The 19,262-nt window shown below is 41.8% G+C and overlaps 1 protein-coding gene and 1 pseudogene across 1 annotated transcript; both read left to right on the top strand.

Moving 5' to 3' along the window:
* Positions 1-4,647: 4,647 nt before the first annotated feature.
* Positions 4,648-8,807, top strand: LOC116914307 (annotated as a pseudogene).
* An 8,198-nt stretch (positions 8,808-17,005) lies between these two features.
* LOC116914535 (polyadenylate-binding protein 1-like) lies at positions 17,006-18,929 on the top strand. Its single transcript, XM_032918864.1, is given in 2 exon segments — positions 17,006-17,744; positions 17,747-18,929. Coding segments are annotated over 2 exon segments (1,875 nt in total). The 5' UTR covers positions 17,006-17,020; the 3' UTR covers positions 18,898-18,929.
* Positions 18,930-19,262: the final 333 nt, after the last annotated feature.

The raw sequence follows: 19,262 nt of genomic DNA, 5'->3' as shown, positions 1-19,262 counted from the left end.
AATTCTATCAGACCTTCATAGAAGACCTCATACCAATATTATCCAAACTATTCCACAAAATTGAAACAGATGGAGCACTACCGAATTCCTTCTATGAAGCCACAATTACTCTTATACCTAAACCACACAAAGACCCAACAAAGAAAGAGAACTTCAGACCAATTTCCCTTATGAACATCGACGGCCTTAAAAGTACTCAACAAAATTCCCATAAACCAGATCCAAGAGCACATCAAAACAATCATCCACCATGATCAAGTAGAAACTTCATCCCAGGCATGCAGGGATGGTTTAATATCTGAAAACCATCAACATGATCCATTATATAAACAAACTGCAAGAACAAAACCACATGATCATTTCATTAGATGCTGAGAAAGCATTTGACAAAATTCAACACCCCTTCATGATAAAAGTCCTGGAAAGAATAGGAATTCAAGGCCCATACCTAAACATAGTAAAAGCCATATACAGCAAACCAGTTGCTAACATTAAACTAAATGGAAGAAACTTGAAGCAATCCCACTAAAATCAGGGACTAGACAAGGCTGCCCACTCTCTCCTACTTATTCAATATAGTTCTTGAGTTCTAGCCAGAGCAATCAGACAACAAAAGGAGGTCAAGGGGATACAGATGGGAAAAGAAGTCAAAATATCACTATTTGCAGATGATATGATAGTATATTTTAGTGATCCCAAAAGTTCCACCAGAGAACTACTAAAGCTGATAAACAACTTCAGCAAAGTGGCTGGGTATAAAATTAACTCAAATAAATCAGTAGCCTTCCTCTACACAAAAGAGAAACAAGCCGAGAAAGAAATTAGGGAAATGACACCCTTCATAATAGATCCAAATAATATAAAGTACCTCGGTGTGACTTTAACCAAGCAAGTAAAAGATTTGTACAACAAGAACTTCAAGACTCTGAAGAAAGAAATTGAAGAAGACCTCAGAAGATGGAAATATCTCCCATGCTCATGGATTGGCAGGATTAATATAGTAAAAATGGCCATTTTACCAAAAGCGATCAACAGATTCAATGCAATTCCCATCAAAATACCAATCCAATTCTTCAAAGAGTTAGACAGAACAATTTGCAAATTCATCTGGAATAACAAAAAACCCAGGATAGCTAAAACTATCCTCAACAATAAAAGGACTTCAGGGGGAATCACTATCCCAGAACTCAAGCAGTATTACAGAGCAATAGTGATAAAAACTGCATGGTATGGGTACAGAGACAGACAAATAGACCAATGAAATAGAATTGAAGACCCAGAAATGAACCCACACACCTATGGTCACTTGATTTTTGACAAAGGAGCCAAAACCAATACAGCAAATACAGAGCGAATGCCAGCAGCAAACCACTGAACTGAGAACGGACCCCCTGTTGAAGGAATCAGAGAAAAGAACTGGAAGAGCTTGGAAGGGCTTGAGACCCCATATGTACAACAATGCCAAGCAACCAGAGCTTCCAGGGACTAAGCCACTACTAAAGGCTATACATGGACTGACTCTGATCTCATAGGTAGCAATGAATGTCTAGTAAGAGCACCAGTGGAAGGGAAGCCCTGGGTCCTGCTAAGACTGAACCCCAGTGAACTAGACTGTCGGGGAGGGGCAATGGGGAGGGTGGAGAGGGGAACACCCATAAGGAAGGGGGGGAGGGAAGGGGATGTTTGCCCGGAAACCGGGAAAGGGAATAACACTCGAAATGTATATAAGAAATATTCAAGTTAATAAAAAAATAAAAAAAATAAAAAATAAAAAATAAAGAAAGGGAAACAAAATACTCATGGGAGGAAATATAGGGACAAAGAGTAGAGCAGGGACTGAAGGAAGCGTCATCTAGAGACTGTCCTACCTGGGGATCCAGCATATATGTAGCCACCAAATTCAGTCACCATTGCTGATTGGAAGAAGTGACTGACAGAAGCCTGACATGGTTGTCTCCTGAGAGGCTCTGCCAGAGCCTTACTGACAGAGATGAGGATAGTTACAGCTAACCATCAAACTGAGTGTAGGGACCCCAATCTCGGAGAAGTTAGAGAATGGACTGAAGGAACTGAAGGGGTTTGCAGCCTCATAGGAAGAACAACAATATCAGCCAACCAGACTCCCCAGGGACTAAACCACCAACCAAAGAGTATACATGAAGGGACCCATGGCTCTAGCCGCATATGTAGCAGAGGATGGCCTTGTCAGGCGTCAATGGGAGGAGAAGTCCTTGGTCCTGTGAAGACTCTTTTCCCCAGTGTAGGGAAATGCCAGGTTGTTGATATGGGAGTGGGAGGGTGGGAGTGGAATCTTTATAGAAGCTGGGAAGGAGGGAGGGAGGATGGGAGAGGGGGGACTGGGAAAGGGGATAACATTTGAAATGTAAATATGCAAAATATCCAATAAAAAGTTGTTTGGTTTTTTTTTTAAAGGCACTCAGCTCTGACAGGATTTATCCACTGGATGCTGAAATGGCCTGCTGTTCTAGCTCCTTGCCTCACCTGAACCTGCTTCCAGAAACTTGCTCCCCCAATGGCTTCTGGAAGAGCTGCTATTCCCCAATTAGCTCCATCCACCCAGCTTTTCCTACAGATCCAGTCAGAACTTCACTTAAAGCCTGAACATTCTAAGCCTACAGAGAGTGGATAACAAATGTTAAAGCTAGTTTTCTTATGTCAGGGGAGGGCAGACAGAGGTGGGACTTTTAGAATTCTCATGTGTCTTCATCAGGGTTTCTATTCCTGCACAATCATCATGACCAAGAACCAAGTTGGGGAGGAAAAGGTTTATTCAACTTACTTCCATGTTGCTGTTTCATTACCAAAGGAAGTCAGGACTGGAACTCAAGCAGGTCAGGAAGCAGGAGCTAATGCAGAGGCCATGGAGGGATGTTACTTACTGGCTTGCTTCCTCTGGCTTGCTCAGTTTGCTTTCTTATAGAACCCAAGGCCACCAGCCCAGGGATGGCGCCACCCACAATGGGCTGGGTCCTTCCACTAGTTGACCACCAGGTGAGAAAATACCTTACAGCTGGGGGTCATGAAGGCATTCCTCAACTGAGGCTCCTTTTCTGTGATAACTCCAGCTTGTGTACAGTTGACACACAAAACTAGCCAGTACACCATGCTTGAGAGTGAGAGACGGAAGAAATAGTTAGATCACATCAAGAGAGAGGGGGCTAGAAGAGAGATGACATATGAAGAGCTGGGAGAGTGAGGGCCTGAGCCTGGCCAAGAAAAGACACAGAAATTGTAAGCAGTAACTTGAGATTAATTGCATGGAGGTTAGGAAGTGGCCAAGCTACTGTACTGATTAAGATTTTTTTTTTTTATTTTCTGGTACATTTAACCCTATCAGCAGTGTCTATGTGAACATTTCCCATTTGCACTTCCGTATGTACGTTTTTTTCTGAGGTGAACTGAATTCTCACTAAAGTTTAGGTCAGTATTTTAACACCTGGATTGCTTTATTTGTCCAGAGTTATACTCTACTAATATTCTCTGTACAAACCTATTAACCAATTTGTCTTGGGCCTCCAGCTTAGTGCTTAGATTTGTTTCTTAATTGCACTACATAGAAAAGTGGGACACCTGACACCCCAAATCTGGGAAAAAACAGCAAATCTACAACCATTTTAAATGAAGGCTACCTTAGTGGTTTCAACACTAATTTTTATGATGCAAATTTATAAACCAATGTTATGTAAAGACTGAGGTTTTAAAACTGCATTTAATGTATGTTTTCTATCAGCATAAATTATACTGGGTCACCAAGTCATTAAAAACAGCTCTCAGAGGTAGTGCGCTTGAAGGAAAATATCCAGGCATTGCTATTGAGTGCTGCTTCTGACATGGAAGGCATGTGATATGTTCAGCGTGTTCACTGAAGATCACACTGAAGATGCCTCAACATTTGAAAGTGTGAGGAACCCTTTGAGTGCCTAGACTTTTAATGGATAACGATAATAAAGGTTGCATTAAGTATCTCAGACTGGTTTTAAAACAGCTTTGTACTGATTTTGCTAAAGCATCTGTCGAGCTTGGTATCCTGTGAAAGTTTATTTCCTGGGTAGACATTCTTAAAGCGTATTGTCTTTAAAATCAGACCGTTTCTTCTATATTGAAAGCATTTATATGTTTTCTAATTTAAAGTTAATATTTCCTTATAGATACTATGCGATAAAGCAGAAGTAGAATGTGGCTTGTGCAAATGCTTTAATGGCTGGCAAAAAAACTTTATATTTGTAAAATTAATATAGTTTTTGGTACAAAATACTTTTAAATTATATTTTGAAAAGCTAAAAAAAAAACGCATCAAAACAAAGGCTGTCTGTGTGTGCTTCATTCAGGAATGTTAAGCATTGATGCTGGCTGTGAACCTGCAGAGCAGATTTTATTAATTAATTCTGCTGGACCATTATGTGGTACTAACCCCTGAGCAATATCCTCTGCAAGCTCTCTCTCTCTCTCTCTCTCTCTCTCTCTCTCTCTCTCTCTCTCTCTCTCTCTCTGTGTGTGTGTGTGTGTGTGTGTGTGTGTGTGTGTGTGTGTGTGTGTGTGTGTCTGTGACCATATGCACTTCTGTGGGTTGATGTCTGCATGCAGGTGAGGGCAGGCACAAGATAAGGTAAGGCCTGTGATTGAACAATGAAAAAGAAAGGTGAGTGGAGAATTTTGGAGATGGGACAGAAAGAAAAAAAAGATGGAGGAAGAGAAGGACCCAGATCCGTGTGGCTTTAAATAGCCACAGGTAGTTATGAATATCTTTTTAAGGATGGATAATTATAGACAATTTTTCTTATCTAGGTGGGTAATTTTTATCAATATCAATTGGCTCCCAGTTTATTGTGTGAATGTTTTGTGGGGTGATAATTTATTAATATAAATCTGATTGGTGAATTACAAGTCTCTAGAGTTTTAATTTTGCTGAGTTACTGGAAATTGTGACTCTAACATGGCGCTAGCATGACAGCATGGGGCTAGCATGGCAGTGACCTGCCAAGGGAACTTAGTGAATTGGGTGGAAATGTTCTGGGAGCTCCAGACCAGAGAGTCTGCCGAGATGAGAATACCCTGCAGGTGCCATGTGGTCCACCAGTGCTGACACAGCTTGAGATTTGTCCATAGTTTTAATATTTCCTACTACATATGTGTATGTGTGCATGTGTGTGTTCTTGTACATGCATGTGTTTGCCTGCATGTGTGTGTGTGGGGGGGTGGTGTATATGTAAATATATATGTGCCTGCAAATGTTTGTACTTGTGTGTGGAGTTAGGGGTGGAGTTTGACACTGGGTATCTGCCTCAATTGTTCTTCATCTTGTTTTGTAATTATAGTTACATCCTCCCATGTATATCTACTCTGTCATAAACTCAGTCATTCATTATTACACAGAGAAAAATAAAGAGATATAAACGAATACTTATATAAACAAAAAATCTACATAACACTTTTGTTTGCCTGTATATGATTTTAGGGCCAACCATCAGTCTTGCATAAACAATCAGGGGCTCATTCCTTGGAAGACTAATTCTCTGTATATAAGTAGCTGTAAATTCCCTGTAGCTATTCATCTAGGGCTGGGCCCCATGCAATGTCTTCCATTAATGCTGACATGTTGTCTAGTATTGTCATTATTCAGGACTTTTTAAACAGCCCCTCATGCTGACTAGTTTCATGTAAACTTGACACAAGCTAGATGTAATCATTACATGGGAACCTCAACTGAGAAAATGCCTCCATGTGACTGGACTGTAGGCTGGCAAGACTCTACAGCATTTTCTTAATTGTTGACTGATGAGAGAGGGTCCATGCCATTGTTGGTTTTACCATCCCTGGTTAAGCTAGCCATGAGGAAAAAGTCAGTAAGCAGTACCCCGCCATGCCCTTTGCATCAGTGCCGGATACCAGGTTCCTGCTCTGCTTAAATTCCCATCCTGAATTCCGCCAATGATGAACAGTGATGTGGAAGAGTAAGCCAAATAAACCTTTTCCTCTTCAAGTGGCTTTTGTTTATAGTGTTGCACCAAAGAAATAATAAGCCTAACATACAGCCATACTTTTGAGATTTAATGAGTATGGCTTCTGTCATATGTAGGAGGCACATTCACATGCCAGAATTCCTGGGTCTCTCAATGAACCTAAAAACCACAGATTCTATTAGGCTATTTGACAGGCAAGCCTCGGGGAGTCTTATCTCTACCTCACTAGTGCTAGGATTACAGGTATGTGCCACTCCGCCTTGCTTTTCTATAGATGGGCAGGGTTGAACCCAGTTCCTAAGGTTCTCATGCAAAGCATTTTTTATCTCCATCTTGCTGGTGTGTGCCTTTGATTTCTTCTGTATCCTTTCATGTTCTTTATTGAAAGCCTGCAACAAGTCCTTGATGAATTAAGGTACCACCTTCTTTAAACTGATGAGCCCACAGACTGACAATGAAGAATAATATATGGAGAAACTGATACAACTCGATTCATTGGCTGTACCTTAAAAAAGAATGTACATTGCCTTTTGTTTTCCCAAATGAAGTGGAAAATTGCTCTTTAAACATCTGTTGAGCAAATGAGAAAATGAGTTGGAATTTTGATGTGGACTGCATTATTGCATCTGTAGGTTGCTTTTAGTAGGATGACTATTTTCATTATTACCAGTCCATTAGCATGGGAGGTCTTTCCATCTTCTGAGGTCATCATCAATTTCTTTCTTCAGGGACTTGAAGTTCCTGTCATACAGTTCTTTCACTTGCTTAGTTAGAGTCACAGCAAGGTATTTTATGTTATTTGTGACTATTGTGAAGGGTGTCATTTCCCTAATATATTTCTCAGGCTATTTATCCTTTGAGTAGAGGAAGGCTACTGGTTTGTTCGAGTTAATTTTATATCCAACCACTTTGCTGAATTTGTTTATCAGGTGTAGAGTTCTTTTGTAGAATTTTTGGGGTCACTTATATGTACTGTCATAACATCTGCAAATAGTGATACCTTGACTTATTCTTTCTCAATTTGTATTCCCTTGATGTCTTTTTGTTATCTAATTGCTCTACTTAGAGCTTCAAATACTACATTGAATAGATAAGGAGAGAGTGAGCAGCCTTCTTTTGTCCCATTAGTGGGATTGCTTCAAGTTTCTCTCCCTCTAATTTGATGTTGGCTATTAGTTTGCTGTATATTGCTTTTATTATGTTGATATATGTGCCATTGATCTCTATATGACTTTTATCATAAAAGGGTGCTGGATTTTGTCAAATGTTTTTCAATAGCTAATGAGATGATTATGTGGTTTGTTTTTCTTTCAGTTTGTGCTGTTCGAACCCAGCTCACAGAGGTCCAGCTTCCTGACATTGATATAATAGTCAAAGCAAATACAAAGTGCATAAAGTACCTAACCCAAAATATCCAGGAAATTCAGGGCACAATGCAAAGACTAAACCTAAAAATAATAAGAATAGACGTGGGTGGAGTTGCCCTCCCCCCAACCTGGTGCTGGTGGAACAGGTAGTACTGGAGACGTTCTCCTCTCACCTGGGTATCTTCTCCTGTGACAAGGCCAAGGACAATGTCCAGAAGGAACGAGAGGCGGACAGTAGTACAGGGGTTGGGGAGTGGGGATAGCTGGCTGTCCCTGCTGGATGCCTTGGCCATGAAAGTCTATCACAGCCTCACCTACCTGGAACAGAAACTAGGGGCCCAATCATTCTTCAGCAGGAACGACTCCATCTGTACTGTCTACACTTCCCTGCATAACGAACTGAAGAAGGTGGTGGCCAACCGAGGTGTCCTGGGTGGAATGGCTCCTCATGTGAAGGAGCTTCTCCCCAACTTGTCAGAGCAGCTCTGTTTCTTTGATCAGGCTCAGATGGAGATCACAGACTTCTTTCAGAAGATGTACGCCCTCAGCACACAGAAGTTCATCAACACTGAAGAGCTGCTCAGCACCTTGGATACCATCCTCAAGCATAGCTTCAGATTTGACCACTCCATCCTCAGCCCTCTGGCAAGCTGAGTCATCTCCTCAAGGCGCAGGCCCAGATCTTGGATTCGAAGTTCCTCTCTTCTCTCATTACCTTGCGCAACGCTCACAGGAAGTTTCAGAGCTGGGGCCAGACTTTTGAGTAGCAGCTGAAGACCAAGAAACACCTGTTTGGGGGGCAGTCTCAGAAGGCAGTGCAGCGTCCACACCTTTTCCTTTGGCTGATGAAACTCAAAACCATGCTCTTGGCAAGTTTAGCTTTTACTTCCATGAGGTGGTGAGCCAACAGATGACCACTTCAGAAATGAAAGTGCTGATTGCCAAGGTGAACCTGGATCTCTTTGGAAAAATCTCCAGTTTTATCAGGTAATCTGACGCTGTCAACATGTCCTTAATTTTTGACAATCGGGACTCAGAGAGCTTTCCTACACAAAGGCCCCTAAGGAAGTGGACCAGTATACATCCCACAGAATTGGGATGTGTATGCCTGGCATGGTAGCAACCTGCCTTGGGAACTAGATGGGTAGAGAGATTGCAGCTGGTCTCAGAAAGTAGCTGTGGTCTCTCTGCCCAGTGACAGGCCAGTCATGCACTGTCTCAATGATATCATGATCATGACAGACCCGAGCATCTGACCTGAACATATTGAAGAAAGTGGTCCACTTCTATGATGACAAAGTCCAGAGTACCTACTTCCTGACCTGCCCAGAACTCTACTTCACCATCATCAAAGAAATCTGAAAGAGACTCCCATTTTATTTCCTTCCTCAATGAGCTCTCTCTTGCCCTTAAGAACCCCAAAGTGTTTGCAAGTCTGAAGCCTGGATCCAAAGGTTAGAAGGAGCTTGACCAAGAGTTCCCAAGACTGAATACATTGTTCTTTTTTTTTTTTTTTTTTTTTATTAACTTGAGTATTTCTTATATACATTTTGAGTGTTATTCCCTTTCCCGGTTTCCGGCAAACATCCCCTCCCCTCCCCTTCCTTATGGGTGTTGCCCTCCCGACCCTCCCCCCATTGCTGCCCTCCCCCCGACAGTCTAGTTCACTGGGGGCTCAGTCTTAGCAGGACCCAGGGCTTCCCCTTCCACTGGTGCTCTTACTAGGATATTCATTGCTACCTATGAGGTCAGAGTCCAGGGTCAGTCCATGTATAGTCTTTTGGGTGGGCTTAGTCCCTGGAAGCTCTGGTTGGTTGGCATTGCTGTACATATGGGGTCTCGAGCTCCTTCAAGCTCTTCCAGTTCTTTTCTCTGATTCCTTCCAACAGGGGTCCTGTTCTCAGTTCAGTGGATTCCTGCTGGCATACGCCTCTGTATTTGCTGTATTCTGGCTGTGTCTCTCAGGAGCGATCTGCATTCACATTTTGATCATCCGTCTTGAGTTTCATTTGTTCTAGGCATCTAGGGTAATTCAAGCATTTGGGCTAATAGCCACTTATCAATGAGTACATACCATGTATGTCTTTCTGTGATTGGGTTAGCTCACTCAGGATGATATTTTCCAGTTCCAACCATTTGCCTACGAATTTCATAAAGTCATTGTTTTTGATAGCTGAGTAATATTCCATTGTGTAGATGTACCACATTTTCTGTATCCATTCCTCTGTTGAAGGGCATCTGGGTTCTTTCCAGCTTCTGGCTATTATAAATAAGGCTGCGATGAACATAGTGGAGCACCTGTCTTTTTTATCTGTTGGGGCATCTTTTGGGTAGATGCCCAAGAGAGGTATAGCTGGATCCTCAGGCAGTTCAATGTCCAATTTTCTGAGGAACCTCCAGACTGATTTCCAGAATGGTTGTACCAGTCTGCAATCCCACCAACAATGGAGGAGTGTTCCCCTTTCTCCATATCCTTACCAGCATTTGCTGTCACCTGAGTTTTTGATCTTAGCCTTTCTCACTGGTGTGAGGTGAAATCTCAGGGTTGTTTTGATTTGCATTTCCCTTATGACTAACGATGTTGAACATTTCTTTAGGTGTTTCTCGGCCATTCGGCATTCCTCAGCTGTGAATTCTTTGTTTAGCTCTGAACCCCATTTTTTAATAGGGTTATTTGTCTCCCTGCTGTCTAACTTCTTGACTTCTTTGTATATTTTGGATATAAGGCCTCTATCTGTTGTAGGATTGGTAAAGATCTTTTTCCCAATCTGTTGGTTGCCGTTTGTCCTAACCACAGTGTACTTTTGCCTTACAGAAGCTTTTGCAGTTTTATGAGATCCCATTTGTGATTCTTGATCTTAGAGCATAAGCCATTGGTGTTTTGTTCAGAAATTTTTCCAGTGCCCATGTGTTCCAAAATGCTTCCCAGTTTTTTCTTCTATTAGTTTGAGTGTATCTGGTTTGATGTGGAGGTCCTTTATCCACTTGGACTTAAGCTTTGTACAGGGTGATAAGCATGGATCGATCTGCATTCTTCTACATGTTGACCTCCAGTTGAACCAGCACCATTTGCTGAAAATGCTATCTTTTTTCCATTGGATGGTTTTGGCTCCTTTGTCAAAAATCAAGTGCCCATAGGTGTGTGGGTTCATTTCTGGGTCTTCAGTTCTGTTCCATTGGTCTATCTGTCTGTCTCTGTACCAATACAATGCAGTTTTTATCACTATTGCTCTGTAATACTGCTTGAGTTCTGGGATAGTGATTCCCCCTGAAGTCCTTTTATTGTTGAGGATAGTTTTAGCTATCCTGGGTTTTTTGTTATTCCAGATGAATTTGCAAATTGTTCTGTCTAACTCTTTGAAGAATTGGATTGGTATTTTGATGGGGATTGCATTGAATCTGTAGATCGCTTTTGGCAGAATGGCCATTTTTACTATATTAATCCTGCCAATCCATGAGCATGGGAGATCTTTCCATCTTCTGAGGTCTTCTTCAATTTCTTTCTTCAGAGTCTTGAAGTTCTTGTTGTACAAATCTTTTACTTGCTTGGTTAAAGTCACACCGAGGTACTTTATATTATTTGGATCTATTATGAAGGGTGTCATTTCCCTAATTTCTTTCTCGGCTTGTTTCTCTTTTGTGTAGAGGAAGGCTACTGATTTATTTGAGTTAATTTTATACCCAGCCACTTTGCTGAAGTTGTTTATCAGCTTTAGTAGTGCTCTGGTGGAACTTTTGGGATCACTAAAATATACTGTCATATCATCTGCAAATAGTGATATTTTGACTTCTTCTTTTCCGATCTGTATCCCCTTGACCTCCTTTTGTTGTCTGATTGCTCTGGCTAGAACTTCAAGAACTATATTGAATAAGTAGGGAGAGAGTGGGCAGCCTTGTCTAGTCCCTGATTTTAGTGGGATTGCTTCAAGTTTCTCTCCATTTAGTTTAATGTTAGCAACTGGTTTGCTGTATATGGCTTTTACTATGTTTAGGTATGGGCCTTGAATTCCTATTCTTTCCAGGACTTTTATCATGAAGGGGTGTTGAATTTTGTCAAATGCTTTCTCAGCATCTAATGAAATGATCATGTGGTTTTGTTCTTTCAGTTTGTTTATATAATGGATCAGGTTGATGGTTTTCCGTATATTAAACCATCCCTGCATGCCTGGGATGAAGCCTACTTGATCATGGTGGATGATTGTTTTGATGTGCTCTTGGATTCGGTTTGCCAGAATTTTATTGAGTATTTTTGCATCGATATTCATAAGGGAAATTGGTCTGAAGTTCTCTTTCTTTGCTGGGTCTTTGTGTGGTTTAGGTATAAGAGTAATTGTGGCTTCATAGAAGGAATTCGGTAGTGCTCCATCTGTTTCAATTTTGTGGAATAGTTTGGATAATATTGGTACAAGGTCTTCTATGAAGGTCTGATAGAATTCTGCACTAAATCCGTCTGGACCTGGGCTCTTTTTGGTTGGGAGACCTTTAATGACTGCTTCTATTTCCTTAGGAGTTATGGGGTTGTTTAACTGGTTTATCTGTTCCTGATTTAACTTGGGTACCTGGTATCTGTCTAGGAAATTGTCCATTTCCTGCAGATTTTCAAGTTTTGTTGAATATAGGCTTTTATAGTAAGATCTGATTATTTTTTGAATTTCCTCTGAATCTGTAGTTATGTCTCCCTTTTCATTTCTGATTTTGTTAATTTGGACACACTCTCTGTGTCCTCTCCTTAGTCTGGCTAAGGGTTTATCTATCTTGTTGATTTTCTCAAAGAACCAACTTTTGGTTCTGTTGATTCTTTCTATGGTCCTTTTTGTTTCTACTTGGTTGATTTCAGCTCTGAGTTTGATTATTTCCTGCCTTCTACTCCTCCTGGGTGTATTTGCTTCTTTTTGTTCTAGAGCTTTTAGGTGTGCTGTCAAGCTGCTGACATATGCTCTTTCCTGTTTCTTTCTGCAGGCACTCAGCGCTATGAGTTTTCCTCTTAGCACAGCTTTCATTGTGTCCCATAAGTTTGGGTATGTTGTACCTTCATTTTCATTAAATTCTAAAAAGTTTTTAATTTCTTTCTTTATTTCTTCCTTGACCAGGTTATCATTGAGTAGAGCATTGTTCAATTTCCACGTATACGTGGGCATTCTTCCCTTATTGTTATTGAAGACCAGCTTTAGGCCGTGGTGGTCTGATAGCACACATGGGATTATTTCTATCTTTCTGTACCTGTTGAGGCCCGTTTTTTGACCAATTATATGGTCAATTTTGGAGAAAGTGCCATGAGGAGCTGAGAAGAAGGTATATCCTTTTGCTTTAGGATAGAATGTTCTATAAATATCTGTTAAGTCCATTTGGCTCATGACTTCTCTTAGTCTGTCTACGTCTCTGTTTAATTTCTGTTTCCATGATCTGTCCATTGATGAGAGTGGGGTGTTGAAATCTCCTACTATTATTGTGTGAGGTGTAATGTGTGCTTTGAGCTTTAGTAAGGTTTCTTTTTTACGTATGTAGGTACCCTTGTATTTGGTGCATAGATATTTAGGATTGAGAGTTCATCTTGGTGGATTTTTCCTTTGATGAATATGAAGTGTCCTTCCTTATCTTTTTTGATGACTTTTAGTTGAAAATTGATTTTATCTGATATTAGAATGGCTACTCCAGCTTGCTTCTTCTGACCATTTGCTTGGAAAGTTGTTTCCAGCCTTTCACTCTGAGGTAGTGTCTGTCTTTGTCTCTGAGGTGTTTCCTGTAGGCAGCAGAATGCAGGGTCCTCGTTGCATATCCAGTTTGTTAGTCTATGTCTTTTTATTGGGGAGTTGAGGCCATTGATGTTGAGAGATATTAAGGAAGAGTGATTATTGCTTCCGGTTGTATTCATATTTGGATGTGAGGTTATGTTTGTGTGCTTTTCTTCTCTTTGTTTTGTTGCCAAGACGATTAGTTTCTTGCTTCTTCTAGGGTATAGCTTGCCTCCTTATGTTGGGCTTTACCATTTATTATCCTTTGTAGTGCTGGATTTGTAGAAAGATATTGTGTAAATTTGGTTTTGTCATGGAATATCTTGGTTTCTCCATCTATGTTGGTTGAGAGTTTTGCAGGATACAGTAACCTGGGCTGGCATTTGTGTTCTCTTAGGGTCTGTATGACATCAGTCCAGGATCTTCTGGCCTTCATAGTTTCTGGTGAGAAGTCTGGTGTGATTCTGATAGGTCTGCCTTTATATGTTACTTGACCTTTTTCCCTTACTGCTTTTAATATTCTTTCTTTATTTTGTGCATTTGGTGTTTTGACTATTATGTGACGGGAGGTGTTTCTTTTCTGGTCCAATCTATTTGGAGTTCTGTAGGCTTCTTGTATGCCTATGGGTATCTCTTTTTTTAGGTTAGGGAAGTTTTCTTCTATGATTTTGTTGAAGATATTTACTGGTGCTTCTTCACTCTCTTCTATACCTATTATCCTTAGGTTTGATCTTCTCATTGAGTCCTGGATTTCCTGTATGTTTTGGACCAGTAGCTTTTTCCGCTTTACATTATCTTTGACAGTTGAGTCAATGATTTCTATGGAATCTTCTGCTCCTGAGATTCTCTCTTCCATCTCTTGTATTCTGTTGGTGAAGCTTGTATCTACAGCTCCTTGTCTCTTCTTTTGGTTTTCTATATCCAGGGTTGTTTCCATGTGTTCTTTCTTGATTGCTTCTATTTCCATTTTTAATTCCTTCAACTGTTTGATTGTGTTTTCCTGGAATTCTTTCAGGAATTTTGTGTCTCCTCTCTATGGGCTTCTACTTGTTTATTTATGTTTTCCTGGAATTCTTTTAGGGATTTTTTAGACTCCTCTCTTCTACTTGTTTATTTATATTTTCATTTTTTAGGAATTTTTTTCCTCTCTGTAGGTTTCTTGTTTATTTATGTTTTCTCTAAGGGAGTTCTTCATGTCTTTCTTGAAGTCCTCCAACATCATGGTCAAATATGATTTTGAAACTAGATCTTGCTTTTCTGGTGTGTTTGGATATTCCATGTTTGTTTTGATGGGAGAATTGGGCTCTGATGGTGCCATGTAGTCTTGGTTTCTGATGCTTGGGTTCCTGCGCTTGCCTCTCGCCATCAGATTATCTCTAGTGTTACTTTGTTCTGCTATTTCTGACAGTGCCTAGACTGTCCTATAAGCCTGTGTGTCAGGAGTGCTGTAGACCTGTTTTCCTGTTTTCTTTCAGTCAGTTATGGGGACAGAGTGTTCTGCTTTTTGGATGTAGTTTTCCTCTCTACAGGTCTTCAGCTGTTCCTGTGAGCCTGTGTCTTGAGTTCACCAGGCAAGTCGTTTGTGGCAGAAAAGTTTTTCTTACCTGTGGTCCCGAGGCTCAAGTTTGCTCACAGGGTGTTTCCTATGAGCTCTCCGCGGCCTCAGCAACCAGGAAGATCTGCGCCGCCCTTTCCGGGAGGTTCTGTGCACCAGGGTTCCAGATAGCTTTTTTTGTTTTCCTCTGGGATCAGTACTGTGTGCAGCGTGCAGTCTCTTCTGGTTTCCCAGGCGTGTCCGCCTCTCTGAAGGTTTAGCTCTCCCTCCCACGGGATTTGGGTGCAGAGAACTGTTTATCCGGTCGGTCCCTTCAGGTGCGGTGTCTCAGACGCAGTGGACCTGCTGCTCCTGGGCCCTCCTCTACGGGTACCCAGAGGCCGTATACAGTTTCCTCCTGGGCCAGGGGTGTGGGCAGGGGTGGGCAGCGTTGGTGGTCTCCTCAGCTCTGCTGCCTCAGGAGTGCCCGCCCGACCAGGCGGCGAGAACTCCCCTCCAGGGGGCCTGGGAGCAGAGAGCTGCTGAAGGCAGGGATCCTCCGCTGGTCCAGGACTCTGGCCAAACACCGGAAGTGTCCGGCCCCAGAGGAACTCCGCCTCTGTGTGCCCTGAGTTCACCAGGCAAGTCGTTTGTAGCAGAAAAGTTTGTCTTACCTGTCGTCCCCAGGCTCAAGTTTGCTCCTGAACACATTGTTCTTAACGAGTAGTTTGTGATTTGGATTAAGCTTAGCTCATGCTTCTTTCAGAGACAAGCTAAAGACAGACCTCCCCAATGTCGCACAGTTCATAAGCAATAAAAGACCAAGGACATAGTCTCCAAAGAGTAGTCTAGAAGAACCATGGTGACAGCTGCACCATCGTACAACAAAGGGGTATCAACATTTCTGGATTTCCCTATATTTCATGTCAATTGAATATTTATTGGTCTTTCAATTTTCTTTCCAGATTTTTTGGGGGGGGGTTCTATTCTGACAATTGTGCCCAGATGCACTTCCTAACATCTCCCCCTCCCCCCAAGGAACAGCAGGGAGAAGACACCAGTGGTTATATTAGCTAGTTTTAAAAACTAAATCTGATTAATATCTGATTAGTATACTGTTCTTAGAATCTTGGTGAGAAATTTCTATCAGGTGGTGAAGTGGTAGATGCCTGAATGATATTGGTCCTTAAAGCAACTTAACCAGCCACAGGTCCTTTTCAGGTGACCTTCAACTCTATCCGAATTAGTTTTTACCTTTAAAGGGTTTGGTAGTTCTCTTTCATAGGTCATCAGATGAGTCCTGCAGCACCTCTGGATGTAGTTTCTTGCTTTCTGGAGATTATGTTCAGAGGCAGTACTAACTGAGCTTCTCAGCACAGCCTGCTCTGTCCTTTTCTACTGCATGTTCACAGGGAAGTGGATGGAAGGAAACCACTAAGAAAAATTGAGCTGTGACTGCTGGGTTTTTCTCTTGGAGCTCATGTAAACATTGTGATCAGATCAGTGCTTCCCTCATGTGTAGGTTGATGTCATTATGCAGGTGAAGGCAGGTTCAAGAACAAGGCCTGTCATTGGACGAGAAGGAAGGATAGACAGGAAAAAGCTTTTAGAGAGGAGTAGACTGGAGTGAAAGGGGAGGGAGCAGCCGAGAGAACATGGAGGTAGAGGTTAAGATTTCTCTCTGCACATTTACAGGTTGTTATGACTATTCTTAAGGGATGGATGTGTACAGGATTTTGTGCTGTTTAGATGGACAATTATATCTTATCACTAGGGTCAGAGGTTATTGTGTGGTATGTTTTTTCATGTGGCAGTTTAATTTAGTTCAAGAGAGTATGTGGTGGCGGGAGAGACTGGACCCACCACAGAATTGGGATGTGTATGCCTGGCATGGTAGCAACCTGTCTTGGGAACTAGATGGGTAGAGAGATTACAGCTGGTCTCAGAGAGTAGCCATAGACTGAGTTAAGGGATGGAACTTAGCAGGTGAGACACTTTGTTGACAGAGATGAAAATATTCCACAGATGCCATGTGGCCCTACAATGCCAGCACTAGTGCAGGATAAAAGAAACACTATTTTAAATTTACCGCAACACTTGTGATTGTATGAAGCGACTGTCTGATGGGGTTTCCACAGAGCATGAAGCTCATGCAGGGCCATGGAGTCCAATCACGGACTCCCAGTCAAGTGTGGTCTACCTGTGCAAGAGTCCACTGGCCAAGTTTCTGCATCTCCCCACTTCCACATAAACTTAATCCACTTGTCTTTAATCAGAGGGTAGTGATTTACTCTGCAACTTTTCCAGGTTCTAAACAAATATGAACAAATTTTATAATATGGATCTTATATTTAAAAATTGAAAACATTTGGAGTTAAAAACCAAAACCTCGCCCCCAGCTACCCCATGGCCTCTCTGTACGTGGGGGACCTGCACCCCGACGAGACCGAGGCGATGGTCTATGAGAAGTTCAGCCTGGTGGGGCCCAACCTCTCCATCCGGATATGCAGGGACATGATCACCCGCTGCTCCTTGGGCTACGTGCACGTGAACTTCCAGCAGCCGGTGGACGCAGAACATGCTTTGGACACCATGAATTTTGATGTTATAAAGGGCAAGCCGGTATGCATCATGTGGTCTCAGCATGATCGATCACTTCGTAAAAGTGGAGTAGGCAACATATTCATTAAAAATTTGGACAAATCCATTGACAATAAGGCACTGTGTGATAAATTTTCTGGGTTTGGTAACATCCTTTCATGTAAGGTGCTTTGTGATGAAAATGGCTCCAAGGGCTATGGATTTGTACATTTTGAAACTCAGGAAGCAGCTGAAAGAGCTATTGAAAAAATTAATGGAATGCTTCTAAATGATCGTAAAGTGTTTGATGGTCGATTTAAATCTTGGAAGGAAGGAGAAGCAGAACTTGGAGCAAGGGCAAAAGAGTTGACCGATGTTTACATCAAGAACTTTGGAGAAGACATGGATGATGAGCGTTTTAAGGAATTCTTTGGCAAGTTTGGGCCTGCCTTAAGTGTGAAAGTAATGACAGATGAAATGGGAAAATCCAAAGGATTTGAATTTGTAAGCTTTGAAAGGCATGAAGATGCGCAGAAAGCTGCGGATGAAATGATGGGAAGGAGCTCAATGGAAAACAGATTTATGTTGGTCGAGCTCAGAAAAAAGTGGAACGGCAGACAGAACTTAAGCACAAATTTGAGCAGATGAAACAAGACAGGATCACCAGATATCAGGGTGTTAACCTTTATGTGAAAAATCTTGATGACGGTATTGATGAGCGTCTCCAGAAACAGTTTTCTCCATTTGGTACAATCACTAACGCAAAAGTAATGATGGAGTGTGGGCACAGCAAAGGATTTGGTTCTGTATGTTTCTCCTCCCCTGAAGAAGCCATTAAAGCAGTTACGGAGATGAATGGTAGAATTGTGGCCACCAAGCCACTCTATGTAGCTTTAGCTCAGCACAAAGAGCACCAGGCTCACCTCAGTAACTGGTATATGCAGAGGATGGCAAGTGTACGAACTGTGCCCGACCCTGTGATCAACCCCTACCAGCCAGCACCTCCTTCAGGTTACTTCATGGCAGCTATCCCACAGACTCAGAACCATGCTGCATACTACCCTCCTAGCCAAATTGCTCAACTAAGACCAAGTCCTTGCTGGATTGCTCAGGGTGCCAGACCTCATCCATTCCAGAATATGCCCGGTGCTATCCACCCAGCTGCGCCTAGACCACCATTTAGTATGATGAGACCAGCTTCCTCATAGATTCCACGAGTCATGCCAACACAGCATGTTGCTAACACATCAACACAGACAATGGGTCCACGTCCTGCAGCTGCTGCTACTGCAGCCACTCTTGCTGTCCGCACTGTTCCCCAGTATAAATATGCTGCGGGAGTCTGCAATCCCCAGCAATATCTTAATGCACAGCCACAAGTTACCATGCAACAGCCTGCGGTTCATGTGCAAGGTCAAGAACCTTTAATTGCTTCCATGTTGGCATCTGCACCCCCGCAAGAGCAAAAGCAAATGTTGGGTGAATGGCTGTTTCCTCTTATTCAAGTCGTGCACCCTTCTCTCGCTGGCAAAATTACTGGCATGCTGTTTGAGATTGATAACTCAGAATTGCTTCACATGCTTGCTTCTCCAGAGTCTCTCCGCTCAAAGGTCGATGAAGCTGTAGCTGTACTACAAGCCCACCAAGCGAAAGAGGCTGCCCAGAAAACAGTGAACAGTGCTACTGGTGTTCCAACTGTCTAAATTGATCAGGGACCACGAACAGAAACTTGTGCTTCACCAAAGAAAAATATCTTAAACATCTTTAAATATTATGAAAAAAATTGCAAAATATAAAATGAATAAAAAAAGGAAAGGAAACTTTGAACCTTATGTACCGAGCAAATGCCAGGTCTAGCAAACAGTGCTAGTCCTAGATTACTGGATTTAAAAAAAAATACAAAAAAATAGTAAAATATAAAAACAAATTAATGTTTTATAAACCCTGAGAAAAGAATTTTCAGCAAAGTACAAAAATTTAAAGCATTCCTTTCTTTAACTTTATAATTCTTTACTGTGGAATACCTTCGGATGTCAGTTCTGTTCTAAGGAGTGCTGATGACTGAGCA

The sequence above is a fragment of the Rattus rattus genome, chromosome 13 (assembly GCF_011064425.1).
Source record: "Rattus rattus isolate New Zealand chromosome 13, Rrattus_CSIRO_v1, whole genome shotgun sequence".
Taxonomy (NCBI): Eukaryota; Metazoa; Chordata; class Mammalia; order Rodentia; family Muridae; genus Rattus; species Rattus rattus.
Note: the sequence above shows the minus strand (reverse complement) of the source record. Positions and strands in the feature narration are given on the sequence as shown.